The 18,539-nt window shown below is 48.7% G+C and overlaps 1 protein-coding gene across 1 annotated transcript in view; it reads right to left on the bottom strand.

Moving 5' to 3' along the window:
• cacna1ha (calcium channel, voltage-dependent, T type, alpha 1H subunit a) overlaps window positions 1–18,539 on the bottom strand; it is a 127,759-nt gene that overhangs the window by 9,383 nt on the left and 99,837 nt on the right. The window contains exons 27-30 of the mRNA XM_056287636.1: window positions 9,427–9,548; window positions 6,825–6,983; window positions 6,280–6,420; window positions 4,117–4,285 (exon numbers count right to left, since the gene is read on the bottom strand). Coding sequence (XP_056143611.1) covers window positions 4,117–4,285; window positions 6,280–6,420; window positions 6,825–6,983; window positions 9,427–9,548 — 591 coding nt within the window. The remainder of the gene's footprint in view (window positions 1–4,116; window positions 4,286–6,279; window positions 6,421–6,824; window positions 6,984–9,426; window positions 9,549–18,539) is intronic.

The following is an 18,539-nucleotide window of genomic DNA, read 5'->3' as shown; positions in this document are numbered from 1 at the left end:
ACCCAGGTTTTCAGGCAGACTTTGTGGCCATGAGCTGGGCTGATCCGAGCTGGATACTGATCTGTTGTTGTCAGGATGGACTGGCTGGGATGACAAGGAGCTCGGTCTTAGAGAGGTTACGCCGAAGGTGGCGTTCTGTCATCCATGTGGAGATATCAGCAAGGCATGACCTCCAGCTTCAGGTTCATTTATCCACCGCGGCGCAGAGCCCGACCCCCTCAAACCCGCTGGAATAATAAAATAGTCTGAGCTTGAACCGACGTAATCGGGTCCAGCCCGACGGGTTCGTGTTGAGAATTATAAACTCCGGTGTCCGGACTTTATATTTTCCCACAGAAGGAGTTTTAAGAATGAGTTTGAACTTCCGCTGAAAATTCCCTCATCAGGTTGCTTGTCTCTGTTTGGCACGACATGCATCTGCTGCCTCCACGCCACTGCAATAATGTGAAACTATTTACCCATAATACACTGTTTCTTAAATGCAACAGTTCAGGTCAGGGGTCGGAAGGCTTCCAGACAGATCGTCATCATCATCATCATCATCATCAGAATAATGATGTTTATTTACACAGCACTTTTTAAAACCTGGTGTGTTTCACAACAAAGTGGAATGGAAATAAAAGAAAAGAAGTGCCGTTAGAGGGCGTCCGGCTGGCACAGTGGTCTATTCCGTTGCCTACCAACACAGGGGTCGCCGGTTCGAGTCCCTGTGTTACCTCTGGCTGCGTCGGGCGTCCCTGCGGACACGGTTGGCCGTGTCTGCGGGGGTGGGAGGCCAGATGTGGGTATGTGTCCTGGTCGCTGCACTAGCGCCTCCTCTGGTCAGTCAGGGTGCCTGTTCAGGCGGGGAGGGGGAACTGGGGGGAATACCATGATCCTCCCACGCGCTACGTCCCCCTGGTGAAACTCCTCACTGTCAGGTGAAAAGAAGCGGCTGGCGACTCCACATGTATGGGAGGAGGCATGTGGTAGTCTGCAGCCCTCCCCGGATCGGCAGAGGGGGTGGAGCAGCGACCGGGATGGCTCGGGAGTGTTGGGGTAGTGGGCCAGAAACAACTGGGAGAAAAATCCAAACAAGAAAAAAGAAAAATAAAGAAGTGCAGTTGAGATATGGCATGATTTAATGTATTTCTTCAAATGTTGTTTGACATCATTTGGTGGAATAATTGAGAGTAACAACCTACTGATGTGAATCTGAATCAGAATACTTTATTCATCCACGAGGGCAGATTGGGTTTTCTCTGAAATACTTCATACTAATTGATGGTGCACTAACATGAGGCTGGAGTGAGCAAGGATGTCTCATGTTGTTAAAAGCTTGGACTCCTCCCTCCTCGCGTTTCTGTACGTCTGCGTGTTTATTTACGTGACTGTGACACGTCTACGCCACAGGGAGGGTCTGAGATGAAGGCAGACAGGGTTTTAGCTGATTAACACAGGCTTCATTTATCTATTTTTGGGGGATTGTTCCCCCTTGTGCCCTTCCAATTACCCCACTCCTCCGAGCCGTGCCGGTCGCTGCTCCACCCTCTCTGCTGATCCGGGCAGGGCTGCAGACTACCACATGCCTCCTCCCATACATGTGGAGTCGCCCGCCGCCTCTTTTCACCTGAAAGTGAGGAGTTTCACCAGGGGGACGTAGCGCGTGGGAGGATCACGCTATTCCCCCCTCAACAGGTGCCCCAACCAACCAGAGGAGGCGCTAGTGCAGCGACCAGGACACATAACCACATCTGGCTTCCCATGTGCAGACACAGCCAATTGTGTCTGTAGGGACACCCGAACAAGCCGGAGGTAACATGGGGATTCGAACTAGCGATCCCCGGGTTGGTAGGCAACGGAATAGACCGCTATGCTACCCGGACGCCAACACAGGCTTTATTCAATCATGTCTTTCATTTGTTCACTCACACGGCCGGTGCGCCGCTCTCCCGCGAGCCACGCCCCCTCTCTCCGCGTGCAGCCGAGGCTAAACCACACCCCCGCCACCACAGTGAGGTACGTGCTTATTTGCATATAGAGCGGGGAAGTGAGATCCAATCACAAGCGGTCGCTCGAGACGCATGTGGCGACACTGTCCGGCTGTGATCGGATCACCCGAGACGCATGTTGATGTTAACGCCGGGTGTAAACAACCCCTCGCTCTGTAAACAGACAGGAAGTGATCCAGCACGCGCTGCGATCAGAAACGTACCCGATCCGGGCGGAGTCCGGCCAAACTGTAAACACGGGCAGCATACAGTAAACACAGGCTCCTGTCTGCATGAAGTGACGCATCTTATCTAGACGTGCTTCGGGCCGGGGTCTGATAACATCACATGTTCCTGATCAGATCTCGCATGCTGCACTGAAATCACGTGTGTGTAACCAGAACGCCGAAAGATCTCGGCGTTGCAGGCCCGTCCAGCACATCGTTGCAGGGAAGCTCGGTCAGTTTTCAGAAGCGGAGGACATCTCACACACTGCAGCCAAGTCCAGGCCAGATCCTGGTCAAGTTATATTTAGGCTGGTACTTTCTAGCCAAGCTGAAAATGCTTTTTTTTTTTTTCTTACTAACTTGGGCATCTAACATTTTTAGGCAATGCTATCTTTAGCCTCTGTGGAGGCCTCATGGCTAACAAGACCCTTAATAGGAGACAATGTTAGACGGTACTTTGTGTCCAGCAAATCTCAATGATAAACAGACGACGACTTTGCAGCTTGGCCATAAAGTAAGCCCCCTTTTAGGGAATTAGGCGGTCATTCACGAGCTGAGCGGATGAGTTAGTTTGAACCTGGCAGAGGCTCATAACTGACAGCTCATCCGTTACAGTACATTAGTACCTTGGGACAGAACCGGGCCTATCCACAGACTGGCCACAACATGCCATTAGAATCTGACTGTGGGTAAAAGAATGCTGGTCAGTACTTAGTGCGGTAAACAGAGGTCATTCACAGCTCTAGTCGGCTACCGCTTTCTCAGCCTGAACACCCAAGCTGGGAACGGGCGATAAAGGAATCAATCCTGCAACGTCGGCTAAACAAGGATGTTAGAGCAGGTGACCATTCAAAGGTGAAATGTGCAGTACTTCTACTTTCATGAGGTACGATGTGGCTAATATGACCCATAGGAAATATCAGTAGGGGCTGCTGAGTGGTAGTGGTTTAACAACAACAGTAAAGGCCCTCCCCGTCCCAGCCGAGTGGGGTGTGTTGACGCTTGGAGGCCCCGCCACTCAACAAACTTAGCTTGTATTTGTAGCCTCGCTGAACTGAGATCTACCAAAGGTGTTAGAAAATGCCAGATGCCAAGAAAAGTGCTGTGTATTTTCTACCTCCCTACTTCTCATTTGCTTGAGGGGGGACCAGGCCACGTCTACTCAGACTCACTACTCACATCACTGGATGATAGAGGGCAGCGCTCACAAACACATGACACTCAACTGCTTTAAACAGCATTTCTGTGCATATACACTCACCGGCCACTTTATTAGGCACACCCGTCCAACAGCTCGTTAACGCAAATTTCTAATCAGCCAATCACATGGCAGCAACTCAACGCATTTAGGCATGTAGACATGGTCAAGACGATCTGCTGCAGTTCAAACCGAGCATCAGAATGGGGAAGAAAGGTGATTTAAGTGACTTTGAACGTGGCATGGTTGTTGGTGCCAGACGGGCTGGTCTGAGTATTTCAGAAACTGCTGATCTACTGGGATTTTCACGCACAACCATCTCTAGGGTTTACAGAGAATGGTCCGAAAAAGAGAAAATATCCAGTGAGCGGCAGTTCTGTGGGCGAAAATGCCTTGTTGATGCCGGAGGTCGGAGGAGAATGGGCAGACTGGTTGGAGCTGATAGAAAGGCAACAGTAACTCAAATAACCACTCATTACAACCGAGGTATGCAGAAGAGCATCTCTGAACGCACAACACGTCGAACCTTGAGGCAGATGGGCTACAGCAGCAGAAGACCACACCGGGTGCCACTCCTGTCAGCTAAGAACAGGAAACTGAGGCTACAATAGCAAGGTGTACCTAATAAAGTGGCCAGTGAGGGTATATATACTAGTTGTAGGGATAACGCTCCATAACACTGAATATTCTTCGGCATCCGCCCCGAGTTTCATCTCAATACCTGAGTGCTGGTGCTGGGGACTGAGGTCCACCTCCTCCAGAGGGTAGGGGGCGCTGGCAGGTCGTACGGGCCGGAACATGTAGCTGTCGTTGGGCAGAGAGTGCATCCTGGATACGGACATCTTCCTCGGCGACAGCAGGTCCTGGTCGGCGTGCTGCGCCTCCTCCTCCTGCAGGGGGAGACAGAGACCACACCGCAACACCTTCTGCTCAGGACCCAAACTGTGTAAACCCACCGTCATCCACAGACACTAGGGGAGGTTTTTTTTAGTCTCAGCAAGGATTTTGGTTCCTTTTAACATTTTAAGTGCAATAGACTGATGTAGAAAGGAAGTAAGGGTGGAAATGATGGACGCCTACGTGACTGGAAAATAAAAACCCATTTGGAGTCATGGTGGTTGTGTTAACAATATTAAGACTGACTAGGTAAATAGGAATCCTCATTGTGTGTGACATCTTGAGGTCAACTGTCCTAAGTAACGGGGAGTGCAGAAGAGAGGTGAAGAAGAGAGTGCAGGCAGGGTGGAGTGGGTGGAGGAGAGTGTCAGGAGTGATTTGTGACAGAAGGGTACCAGCAAGAGTTAAAGGGAAGGTTTATAAGAGGGTTGTGAGACCAGCTATGTTGTATGGTTTGGAGACAGTGGTGCTGATGAAAAGACAGGAGGTGGAGCTGGAGGTGGCAGAGGTGAAGATGATAAGATTTTCATTGGGAGTGATGAAGGAGGACAGGATTAGGAACGAGTATATTAGAGGGACAGCTCAGGTTGGACGGTTTGGAGACAAAGCAAGAGAGGCAAGATTGAGATGGTTTGGACATGTGTGGAGGAGAGATGCTGGGTATACTGGGAGAAGGATGCTGAATATGGAGCTGCCAGGGAAGAGAAGAGGAAGGCTAAAGAGGAGGTTTATGGATGTGGTGAGGGAGGACATGCAGGTGGCTGGTGTGACAGAGGACGATGCAGAGGACAGGAAGAGATGGAGATGGATGATCCACTGTGGCGCCCCCTAAGGGAAGCAGCCAAAACTAGTAGTAGTAGTAGTAGTAGTAGTAGTAGACTGTGTGTGACATCAGACTCTCTGACGTGTTTCCATGTGATGATGCCTCCATTATTTAACTCATATTTTCTGCCCCACCCTTCCTCCTTTCTGTGTCTGGATACTGTAATTTGATAGATTTCGCAGACTTGTATATTTAATACGTATATTTAACAGGTATATTTAACACATATATTTAACACGTATATTTAACACGTATATTTAACATGTATATTTAACACGTATATCTCCCTTGCACATTTTTCCTTTCCTGTGTAAATACAAAGCGGCTGACCAATTCGTGACACTTTTTTTGGGGGGGGGGGGGGTTTTCCCCACCTTTTTCTCCCCAATTGAACCCGGCCAATAACCCCACTCTTACGAACCGTCCCGGTCGCTGCTCCACTGCCGAGCCGGGGAGGTGCTGCAGACTACCACATGCCTCCTCCCATACATGTGGAGTCGCCAGCCGCTTCTTTTCACCTGACAGTGAGGAGTTTCACCAGAGGGACGTAGCGCGTGGGAGGATCACGCTATTCCCTCCAGTTCCCCCTCCCCTCTGAACAGGCGCCCCGACCGACCACAGGAGGCGCTAGTGCAGTGACCAGGACACATAACCGCAGACACAGCCAATTGCGTCTGTGGGGACGCCCGACCAAGCCGGAGGTAACACGGGGATTCGAACCGGCGAGCCCCATGTTGGCAGGCAATGGAATAGACCACTACGCTTCCCAGATGCCCGACAACTGTAATGATTAACTGGAGTCGCTCATATTCCGTGTCTATACATGCAGACACATCAGGAAGACCAAAAGGCTTACATGTATGGAGTATCAGTATCAGGACTCAGTCTTGTACTTATAACACCGTCGTTAGGTTGTAATAGCGTGATATTTGCACTGAACGTAAATCTCACATTTCAAATATCACACGGGTGTAAATGTGATCAACAAATGCGGAGACCGCCCTTCCAGGTTTTGTCTCTTTCTGCCATGAGAAGCTTCTCCGGCAGGGAATGCAGCAAAAAAGGAGCTGCCTGTAAGGTGAACATGGCCCGCTGGTGGACTACTGTGAGTGGCCCAGACTTCCTCTCCAGAGTGACGGATCAGTAAAGTAACCTCCCGTGTACCTGTCCAGGTGAGTGTGGGCGTGGTCCAACATACGTCCCTCCCCCCGAGCTGTGGTTGGAAGCGTTGCTCATCCTGCGGTTTCTCGCCATCTCCATCTCCAGGGCAATCTCTGCATCCATCTCTGCGTCCTCTTTAGCTTCCTGGTAAGGTGGAAGCAGCTTTATTTAACGTCCGCTCGACTATTTCAAGGTAAACGCAAATTTAGCGCGCTGGTCAAAAGCCACAAAAAGAGGAAACTCCCGTTCGAGCCTTTTACAGTAACCTTTCATAATAAGGGTGTGCACATCCAGGTGCGTTTATTCATTTCCTGCACCACTGCAATTGCCGGTATCTCCATAGGTGTCAGTAAGTTACACACAAAAGACAGTGTTGACGACAGCTAACTGAGTGACGGCCTGCTTGTGTTTGCATTTGGTTCAACAGAACAGAGTACCGAAAGCTTCTCCATGTGTCTTTCCATCCAGCCCTCGAACCTTGCATGTTTCTGTCTACCTGTACACACTCACATACCAGTCTGTGTGTGTGTGTGTGTGTGTGTGTGTACCTTGTTACTTTCCTCCAGGTGTTTCATCAAAACGGCCACCACCACGTTGACCAACACAAACTGTGCCATGAGCACAAAGGTCACAAAATAGATGGGAGAGACCAGAGGCAGGTAGGGGAGACAGTGGCGGTCTTCTGGACGACACTCTCGTAATGTGTCCTAGAAAGAGGGAGGGGGGGGTGAGGTAAAGAGAGAGAGCTATTCAGCTTCTGCTGCAGTTGAATACACAGTAAAAGCGACGGCCATCAAACAGACCAGGACATTGCAGGGAAAAGTCCAGGGTTTGGTTTCCAGAGCCAAATTTCCTCTGACTCCTTCTAATGGCAGGACAGAACACTAATGACGGACTCTCAGCAATCAGGAACACTGTGTCCTTTCATTTCATGTACGCAAGTACATGAAATGAAAGGACATATAATTTCCCCAGCCCACAGCAGTGCAACACAAAGACAAAAGCACAAACCCCAAAACTACAAGAACTTCAAGAACACACATATCCAAACTAACACATATATCCAAGCTAAACAAAAAATCACTGTCCAGGACAGCCAACGCCAGGATGACTGTCGGAACTGCCGGTCTGCATGGGCTAGCGGCTAGCTTAGCCTGCCCCGCTTCCGCATTCTGTCAGACCGCCCTCGGTGTTTCCTCTTCGGGCGTGAATCCGGGCAGGGCCGTGGTCCTTGGGTCCACCGGACGCAGCAGACCAGGCTCCCTCAGGCGATCCAACACTAGCTCTCCCAGCCAGACACCCTCATCACACCTCCCCGCACTCCACACGACGACACTAAAAACACAGTCAACGCTAGGCGAGGCCTCCGCCAGACCGCCCTCGGTGTTATCGGAACTGCCGGTCTGCATGGGCTAGCAGTTAGCTTAGCCTGCCCCACTTCCGGGCTTTACATACAGCTAATGACGTAAAGTCTGCTCTAACCAAGTGATATGTGACTAGATGGAGTGATTTTATTTTTGTCGCTTGCCTGCATGGTGTTTATTGTGTTTGTACTGAATAATTAAATTAATTTGTGAGACTTTGTTGTGAACAGAGCAATACAGGCTCATTCTTTTACGTATGTAACTGGAGGTAGGCCTCGTATTGGCTTTATAATTCCTGCTGAGTATCTAACGTCATATCCTAACTGGACTTAACACTGACCTCGTCAAACACATGCAGCTCAACAGAGCTAAAGTTAGCTCATCTGAATCATGTGTGTAGTTGACCGACAACCCAGAAAAGCAAGCTGACACACAACATAGAAACACTTAAAACACTTTTATCAAAACAATCATTTGTTTGAACAGGTTAAAGGTGAAAGAGGGCAACTTATTTGTATCTCTGATGGTGTTTCTGTGAACTCCTACCTCGAATGAAGCCCAATGAACAATACCAATAGACAGAATAAGAGGGCGAGGCTAAGAGAGGAAACAATTTTGCACGCCCACCAATCCACCCACCAACTGTTATTGTGTGCTCGGACCAAACGTGCAGCCAATTTTTCACACAGTGTGATTACACACAAAGTCAACACTAAGATGCGAATAGACCCGAATTCATGCCGGGCAACGCAAATAGACGCGAATTCGTGTCTGAGCGAGTTGAAATTTTTCAACTTGAGCGAAAAATTCGCGTGACGCTGTGTCGCAAAAGCCTGTCACCGTTGATAATCCTGACGTCACCGAGAATCAGAAACGGAGGGATAACTTGTTGTTGCCAAGCTGTGTGCCCCTCCGGATGACGTTATGAACCAAGAAAAGAGGGCGTCTCTAGTGTATCACAACTACAAGGCAGCGATAGCAATTTGGGGCGGCATGGCTCAGGAGGCAGAGCGGATTCTCTAGTAATCGGAAGGTCGCTGGTTTGATCCCCGGCTCCTGCGGAGAGCGTGTCAAAGTGTCCTTGAGCAAGACACTGAACCCTTAACTGCTCCTGATGAGCAGGTTGGCACCTTGCATGGCAGCCTCCTCCATCAGTGTATGACCGTGTGTGTGAATGGGTGAAGGTGAGGCATACACTGTAAAGCACTTTGAGTGGTCGGCAGACTAGAAAAGTGCCGTATAAATACAGTCCATCTACCATCTAATAGTGGTTGTTTTGGTCATGTCGATGGCGGGAATACACACTGCTAAGGAATGTGGTATCTATGGAGGTTAGCTCCTCCTCCTTTCTGGGAGGAGTACTCCCATTGGCTGTTAAGGGCGAATATTCACAGGTTGCGAAATACTCCAAAATACAGTTAAGAGGCCGTATTCGTGCGAGTAACGGTCTGAACACATGATTATACTCTACACCGATTGTGCAGCTAAACATGAGGCTGAAAATGCCAGTTTGTGAGTGCGTTAGAAGGAAAGGGTAATCTTTCTCATGTGTGTATATATAACCCTCTATTATCTAAGCCACTTATCTGAATTCAGGTCGTGAGATGCTGGAGCCTATTCCAGCAGCCACTGGGCGGCAGGCAGGGAGACACCCTGGGCAGGCCGCCAGACCATATATATATATATATATATATATGTGTGTGTGTGTGTGTGTGTGGGGGGGGGGGGTACCTTTATCCTTCTGTGTGTGTGTGTTCATGGTTTTTCTGTGCTTATATATATTTACTTTCATGATGCCGTTCCAGTTGTCTCCGGTGGACACGCGGAACAGCGTGAGGAAGGCCATCCCAAAGTTCTCAAATGTGGCGTGGCGACTCAGACCTTCACATGGGTTGTCGTCATTACACTCTGTGATAAAAACACACACACACACACAATAACATAAACACATTAAAACATCAAAATAATTGTACCAATTGTCCTTTACAACAGAAGTACATCACACAGGGAGAAACGGGTCATGTGAGCACTTGTTGTGAAGTGTGTCTACTTCTGAAAATCACCCACTAGCCCTGAACGCATACATTATAGACACACATTTCCATGAATAACCAACACTGAACACACAAACTAGTACACAGGTGCAGATGACAACTAACATACTTGAAGCACCAGCAGATGTATGCATGTGCACGTGCACCAATTAATGCAAAAACTTGCATTAATTGGTGCACGTGCACATGCCAGGGTCTTCAAGGCCACTGCAAATAAACCATATGCCAAAGTGTCACTGATCCAGTTTTTGTGTGTCCATGTTATGTTGCAGCACTTCATGATATGAGAGTAAATACAGATACACATCGGCTGCTGATATATGTCCAGATTATTCCCCCCCCCCTTTTTGTCCACAATTGTACCCATCCACGTACCCCACTCTTCCGAGCCGCCCCGGTCGCTGCTCCACCCCCTCTGCTGATCCAGGGAGGGCTGCAGTCTACCACATGCCTCCTCCAGTACATGTGGAGTCGCCAGCCGCTTCTTTTCACCTGACAGTGAGGAGTTTCGCCAGGGAGACGTAGCGCATGGAAGGATCACGCTATTCCCCCCAGTTCCCCCTCCCCCCTGAACAGGCGCCCCGACCGACCAGAGGAGGCGCTAGTGCAGCGACCAGGACACATACACACATCCGGCTTCCCACCCGCAGACACGGCCAACTGTGTCTGGAGGGACATCCGACCAAGCCGGAGGTAACACGGGGATTCAAACCGGTGATCCCCGTGTTGGTAGGCAATGGAATAGACCGCTAATCCAGATCCCTCGTCCAGTTTGTTCTTGACCTAGCTGCAGGGCCTCTCACGATCCAGACCATTCCCCCTGTGTTAAGTCCTGACTGATTTCCTACGTCGTATAAAGGAAGGTTTACAACCTCTTACTCTCGGGGAATGGAGACGGTTACTGAACGAGGCCTTTATGCGACAGTGAGCCGATGTGACTGTGGTCATATCCAGAGTGTCCCTGAGCCAAAAGACACAGAGCAGCAATAAAAATGAGATTAACACTTCTTTAATGACTCTTAAATGTGCATTTTTAGTATTATTATGACCGATATCGTTTGCACGACGGACAAAATCACTTGTACCAGAGAGGGAAAGTCCCGTACATGCAGCCTGACAGAGTATTAAGAGGTCGATCCCTGTGGACACGACAGAGGAGAGGGAGACAGATAACTGATGCTTTGGAGAACAGAGGGTGTCTTAATCTGCCACAAGGCCGATTTGGGAGTACACCCTCAAGAGCCTGTTTAGCATATCATAAATACCACCACAACACAGCCGTGGTCTCTTACGGGAGGTCAACTTGACAGGAAATCAAGAAAATTTAAAGATTTAAAGACATTTTAAATATCTGATATCCTTATCTAGGTATCAGCCATAGGAGAGGAGTTGGAGTTTCACAAGGTGGGAAATGAATAGAGTAGTACACAGAGTAGTGTGTGTGTGTGTATATATAGAGAGAGAGAGAGAGAGAGAGAGAGAGAGAGAGAGAGAGAGAGAGAGAGAGAGAGAGAGAGAGAGAGAGAGAGAGAGAGAGAGAGAGAGAGAGAGAGAGAGAGAGAGAGAGAGAGAGAGAGAGAGAGAGAGAGAGAGAGAGAGAGAGAGAATATTGTCTGGCACGGTGGCCCAGTGGTAAGCGCTGTCACCTCACAGCAGGAAGGTCCTGGGTTCGAGCCCCGGGGTTGTCCACCCCTGGGGGTCGTCCCAGGTCGTCCTCTGTGTGGAGTTTGCATGTTCTCCCCATGTCTGTGGTGGGTTTGCTCCAGTTTCCCCCAACATCAGAAAGACATGCATGTTAGGGTTAATACTCCTGTCTGTGCCCCTGAGCAAGGCATGGCTAGACGAGCTGGAGTCGGTCCCTGGGTGCTGCACGGCGGCAGCCCACTGCTCCTAGCTACACAGCTAGGATGGGTTAAATGCACAGCATCGTTTCCCCACAGGGATTAATAAAGTATATCAAAATCAAAATCAAAATATATATACTGATAACTCATGACGGACTCTCGGTGGCCATAGAAGTCAACAGCAAAAGAAGAATAATCATGAAAACAGCGCAGAAGTCTTTCAGCCACAGGACCGGAGTTCCTCTTGCAGGAGTCTAGAGCAACTACTACTCAGGACTCTTCGGTCTGTTTAGGACTGACAAAACAACAGGGAGCCTGTGAAATGAGTGTGCATGTGAAGTGAAAGAGCTTTTATTTCACTTTATTTTTTACTTTAAGCACCAGCTCCCATGTCAGCTCAGCAAGTTTTTTTACTCCTTCAACAGTCGGCTTATCCGGAAAGAAGGAAGTCGGCCTAGATTTGGCATACCAGCTCTGCGAGCACACTGAGGCCCCGACGGTGAGGTCGGCCTCGAACAGCCGCTGTTTCTCTGGCCAGACAGAACGGACAAGAGTCCTGCAGGGCTCCCGACACCGCTGTCGGCTCGAGCAACTCCATCAGCCCCTTCAAACCTCCTTTTGCTGACCAGAAGGAAAAACGTCGAGGCCACGGCCGACATGCGAAATAAGTATACAACCGGCACCAGAGCCACTCAAGCATTGTTTATCCAAACCAAAGAGTTTTCCAGCAGAGCAAAAGGGGAACCCTTTTCCTTGAAGAGAAATAACAAGCCGGTCTCGTGCTGGCTCGTTAAACTGTTTGGTTCTACGTGACTCACCCGTCTAATAACCGTCTAGACTAATAACAGCATGGCGGGGGAATTGAGAGACGCCATCATCTCTTTGGGAACCTTCCTCAATCCCAGCTGGACCGCCCCACTTATCTCTTAGGAGATGATAAAGTGTATGGTCATCCATTCCCACACCCTCAGGGGGGAGGAGGAGGAGGAGGAGAAGAAGAAGATGAAGAAGAGGAGGGGGGTAGCGTAGCGGTCTATTCTGTTGCCTACCAACACGGGCATCACCAGTTCGAATCCCCGTGTTACCTACAGCTTGGTCGGGCGTCCCTACATACACAATCGGACGTGTCTGCGGGTGGGAAGCCGGATGTGGGTTGGGGCTGCAACGATTAGTCGACATAATCGACGACGTCGATCATAAAAACTCGTCGACGCAGAATTTTAGCTTCGACGCGTCGTATAAAAACAATCAGAGCCAGTAACGTTAACTCAAAACCGCACAAATGTTCATTTGTAACTGCAATGCCCTATAGGAAGTGCTGGGGGCAGTATCGCTTCCATCGTCTGATATAACTGCATTTTGCATGAACGACGAAGAAAAGAAGAAAGCGTATGAACGATGGCGGAAAGGAGAGCGAACGAGGCTAATGAAGAGCAAAAACCAGCGAGACCGAGACTATCAAAAGTCTGGGAGTATTTCACAGATGACAAGCCAAAGAAGTCAGTTAAATGCAGAATATGCAAAGCCGAATTGGCATTCCACAGCAGCACTACGGCGATGCACGAGCATTTGAAACGCAAGCACCCTGAAGCCACGATGATTGCTACTTCGGATCATGGGTAAGTTTAGCTAGTTAGCCACAGTATCGTAATGTTTACGTTAGCTTAAGTTACATGTTGGAAAACAGAACGTCTCAAGGGTGATGCTTGCTAAGCGAACGCTATTTCAGTTATGTGGATTCTGCGTATCCACCAACGAGCTGTATGTAACATTAGCTAAACAGCACCAAGCTTGCAGCGTAGCACACTACAGCTTAGAGTTGTTTAGCTCCGTCATTTATCACCGAGTGTCGTGTTTTTGCAGACTGGAGTATTAACTAGCTAAGTTAAGTTTGCTAACGTTAGCTAAATGTTAACGAGTTCTAACATTCACTGACTGCAGTAACTTACTGCGCTATGGGCTCTAAGTTTCTTTTTTTTCAGTTGAAAAAAATTTAACTTTTTGGGCTAAAACGCAGGCAAGACTGCAGAGACGGGGAACGTTAGCACCATCTAACATTAGCTAGCTATCTTACTTAGCTAGTCAATCTGCAGTCTGCAAAAACATGACACGGTACTAACGTGAGCTGTCTGTAGCCTAGACAGTCAACTAGCTTTCCCAGTGCGCTCTAATCAGCTGTAGCTTGTCGTAGCGTTAGCTAGTTAGACTGGGTTGGAGCATATCAATAATTCAGTTGTAAGATATTTATTCATTTAAATGGTTTAATTGGTATTAGTCAGTACACTAAGATAAACTGATACCATAGCCTACAAATTGTGATGATAATTAATACAGCTTTCTGTTTTGTTCTCTTTCTATTTTAGTACTAAGCAAAGGCGTGTGGATGAGTTCATCCTGAAGAGAGGCTCATGCACCCCTCAAATGGCTGGAGTCTTAACAGAGAGCATCCTCAACATGCTCGTCAATGACATGAGACCAATATCCATGGTTGAAGATGGGGGATTTAAGCAGATGGTCACCACATTCCATCCAGGTTACACCTTACCTTCCAGAACTCATTTTACTAAGCTTATGGAGGGAAAGTATGAAGCTACTTTTGGTAAGGTTAAAGATGCTCTTAAAGCAACCAAGAACAAGATTGCCCTGACAACTGATGCCTGGACCAGTGTCGCGACAGAGGCATATCTTGGCATCACCTGTCACTTTATAAGTGATGACTGGGAGCTCACTAGCTTCTGCCTTACAACCATGCCACTCGAAGAACGGCACACTGGACCCAACATTGCTGCATGGATTGAGCAGGCTGTGGAAAGGTTTGAGATCCCTCCAAGCAAGATTGTGGCAGTTGTTCATGACAATGGCTCCAATGTCGTACTGGCTGCAAACATCTTGCAGGAAAAACATGGGTGGGTGTCTATCCGCTGTGCAGGCCACACTTTACAGTTGGTGATCAATCGTGCACTGAAACACCCTCAGATCAGTAAAGCACTGGGAGCAGCGAGGTGTCTCGTCGAGCACTTTAAAAGGAGCAAACTGGCTTCAAGCAAGCTTAAGACAAAGCAGAAACAGATGGGGACCCCGGAACACAAACTTGTCCAAGATGTCTCTACCAGGTGGAACAGCACCTATTATATGGTGACTCGCATGCTGGAACAGAGATGGCCACTGACTGCGACTCTGTCTGACCCGGCAGTAACACAGAGAGGGAAACAATACCTAGACCTCAAAGCTGATCAGTGGACCCTGCTAGATCAACTGGCCAAAGCTCTCCAGGCCTTTGAATGTGCCACTGTCTACTTGAGTGGTGAAAGCTATGTGACAGCCCCCGCCCTGCCTCCACTAGTCAGAGGGCTTTTGAAGTCCACCCACACTGCCTATGAGACCCACGATTTCGAAAACTGAAATTCCTGACATCGGAGGAGAGGTTCAGTGTTCAGAATAAAGTACAATCTCTGGCCCTACAGTCCAAGGATGGGAGTACTTTGAATAACCAGCACACCAGTGGGAATGAAGAAGCCACAGCAGCATCAGCTGACAAGGATGCCACAGACTCAGCTGAGGGAACTACAAATAGGTCTGTTTCAGCTCTCGATTCACTGCTTGGATGTGACTCAACAGACAGTGACAGTGAGACCAATGATGAACAGGATGCGCGCAACCAAGCGATCAGTAATGAAGTGCTGATGTACTTCGGAGAGCAGCCCCTCTCAAAGACAGAAAGTCCCCTGTCTTGGTGAAATTGAATGAGGCAAAGTATCCAACCCTTGCATCACAAGCCAAATCGTTTTTGTGTATTCCAGCTACCTCTACTCCCTCTGAGCGTCTCTTCTCAGCAGCTGGGAACATCGCCTCAAAGAAGAGAGCCAGCCTCACTCCAGAGCACGTCGACATGCTCACGTTCCTGCACAGCAATTTAATGTGTTTATGAACTGCAGGAGATCAGAGTAAGACACACATATACACACACACAGCTCCTCTCACTCACACACAGCAAACAAAAGACCTACAGGTCTGTCCGAGCTGACTCATTCTCCCCTCCTGTTGGAGATGGTGGAGCCTAGTGAGTGGATCCACGTCCCCCTCCTGCACCAGGTTAACAGCCCCATCAGAACCGCGGTGCTGGGGCAGAGGCTGCTATTTTGAGTTACTTTAAAACATTATTTGCACATGATCTTTACGTTTTGACTTGCACTTTAATTTGTATTATTTAATTTATTTATTTTGTTTTTATTATGATTGATAATGCATTACTTTCATTTGTATTATTTCATGTATTTATTCAGTTTTCATTATGATTGATGATGCATTTGATTAAACAAGTAGCTCCAAAACAATTTCCAAATTCAAATGCTTCATGAGTCATTATTTTAATTCGCTATGGGATCATGTTATGTTAAGGCAGAGAGACACAGGGCGACATTCACAAGTGTGCAGACTTAAGCGTGTGAGGTAAAACGTGCACTGGAGCCCGGAAGAGGATCCGCGCCCTCAGGAAGCAGAGATGGAGGGTGTGAAAGAGATAATCGTTAGATTAGTCGACTAATCGAAAAAATAATCGACAGATTAGTTGACTACCAAAATAATCGTTAGTTGCAGCCCTAATGTGGGTGTGTGGCTGCACTAGCGCCTCCTCTGGTCAGTCGGGGTGCCTGTTCGGGGGGGCGGGGTAGCGTGATCCTCCCACACGCTACATCCCCCCTGGTGAAACTCCTCACTGTCAGGTGAAGAGAAGCGGCTGGCGACTCCACATGTATGGGAGGAGGCATGTGGTAGTCTGCAGCCCTCCCCCAAATCAACAGCGGGGGGTGGAGCAGCGACCGGGACGGCTCGGAAGAGTGGGGTAGTTGGCCAAGTGCAATTGGGGAGAAAAGGGGGGGGGGGAGAAAGGAAAGGCTAACGTAGTTTTGCTGTGATTCTGCAACAAATTGTGCGGCAGCTCGGCCGCTGTAGAGTCCTGCAGTGTGCATCCACTCACAGTCAATAAGAAATAGCTGATGTTGCTGCTTGGATGAATCTTGGCAAACCAGCTCAGATTGATTTAGCTTACTCTAACCCGCACCTGACACACTCACACACACAGTCGCACATGCACGCGCGCACACACACATACACAAAACAACCTATAAACAAAGATTACGCAAGCGAAGCTGTCTCCTCTCGTGGCAGGCCGCTTTCTTTGACACCTCAGGCTTATGTAACAGTGACAAAAGCCCCTTTTCATCTTATCTGGCTTATTAAACCTTGTGGCAGGGCACATCTGGGGGTCACATTCACAGCCATAATATCCCTGCAGGCTAAGCCCCTATCAGGCTCTGCTCTCCACACCTCCCCGTTTTCACCTCCTTACATAACGTCAAAAAAAAAAAAAAAAAGCACTTCTACTGTTGCACTCGTTTCCTTTTTCTGTCTCCGCTTCCTCATCCGCCTCTTCTTTCAGAGCCACTCTCTTTTTCCATCCCAAGTGGCTCCAAACTCTGTAGCTAGCAAGCAAGCTCACATCAATCTGTTTGATATTGTTTGAAGTCACAAACGCTTCATCAGAACCACTTTACTCTTTTACACTGTTAAAGGAAAACTCCAGTCTACCAACACGGGGATCGCCGGTTCGAATCCCTGTGTTACCTCCGGCTTGATCAGGTGTCCCTAAAGACACAGTTGGCCATGTCGGCGGGTGGGAAGCCGGATGCGGGTATGTGTCCTGGTTGCTGCACTAGCGCCTCCTCTGATCAGTCAGGGCACCTGTTTGGTTGGGGGGGGGCTGGGGGGAGTAGTGTGATCCTCCCATGTGCTACGTCCCCTTGGCAAAACTCCTCACTGTCAGGTGCAAAGAAGCGGCTGGTGACTCCACACGTATGGGAGGAGGCATGTGGTAGTCTGCAGCCTTCCCTGGATTGGCAGAGGGGGTGGAGTAGTGACTGGGATGGCTCAGAAGAGTGGGGTAATTGGCCGGATACAACTGGGGAGAAAAGGGGGGGGACCCTAGTATCTTTTAACCTAACCTCTATTTTCATATTGTAAGGATTTGAATCAAGGGTACATCTTCTCCTAAAGGGGACATCTCCTAAGGAGAAGATGTCCCAGAAGTTAACGAATTCAAGTACTTAGGATCGACAATACAGACAGAAGGCAGTGGTAAGAAGGAAGTCAAGAAAAGGACACATCTGGGTGGAATTCATGGAGGAAAGTAGCTGGAGTACTTTGTGACAGAAGAATGCCATTGAGGGTAAAGGGCAAAGTATACAAATCAATGGTCATCCCTGCCGTGCTCCACAGTATGGAGGCAGTGAACAACAATAGAGAAGCTAGAATCTACATTACAGGTAGCAGAGATGAACATGCTGCGTTGGTCCTTGGGAGTGACTAGAAAAGACCGGAAGGGAAATGAAGACGTCAGAGCTACGTTCAAGACCAGAGGAATGGATGAGAATTTGAGAGAGACCAGATTGAGATGGTTTGGACATGTACAGAGAGGAGGCATAGACTACATAGGAAAGAAGGTATTGGACCTGGAAATACCTGGCAAAAGAAAAAGAGGGAGACCAAGGAAAAGATGGAGATAGAAGAAGGACATGAGGAGGGTTGGACTGCGGGAGAAGGACGCGTCAGACAGAAAGCTATGGAGGGCAAAAATCCGCTGTGACGACCCCTGAGAAACAGGGAACAAGCCGAAAGAGGAAGAAGAAGGATTTGAACCAAGGGATGGGTAGCATAATCTTATATAAACTGATTCTCAGACATCTGAAGTCTCCCAGAACCGCAGTGAATCCCCCATTAATTAAGGGGCAGAAAGGACAATCTTCCAAGAAATACACTGCTCCATTCTCAGTTTTTAGATAGACCTCTCCTTTCCCGAGACAACACCAGCAACAGCATGGTGTGTATTTCACCAGGGAAATAACCTCCTTAACCTCCATTCACTGGGCGACGTGACGCTTGGACAGCCCCCCCCCCGTCTTTTTCTCCCTGATTGTGTCCGGCCAATTACCCCACTCTTCTGAGCC

Source organism: Lampris incognitus, chromosome 10, assembly GCF_029633865.1.
Source record: "Lampris incognitus isolate fLamInc1 chromosome 10, fLamInc1.hap2, whole genome shotgun sequence".
Classification (NCBI taxonomy): Eukaryota; Metazoa; Chordata; class Actinopteri; order Lampriformes; family Lampridae; genus Lampris; species Lampris incognitus.
This window is presented reverse-complemented; position numbering and strand designations above follow the sequence as displayed.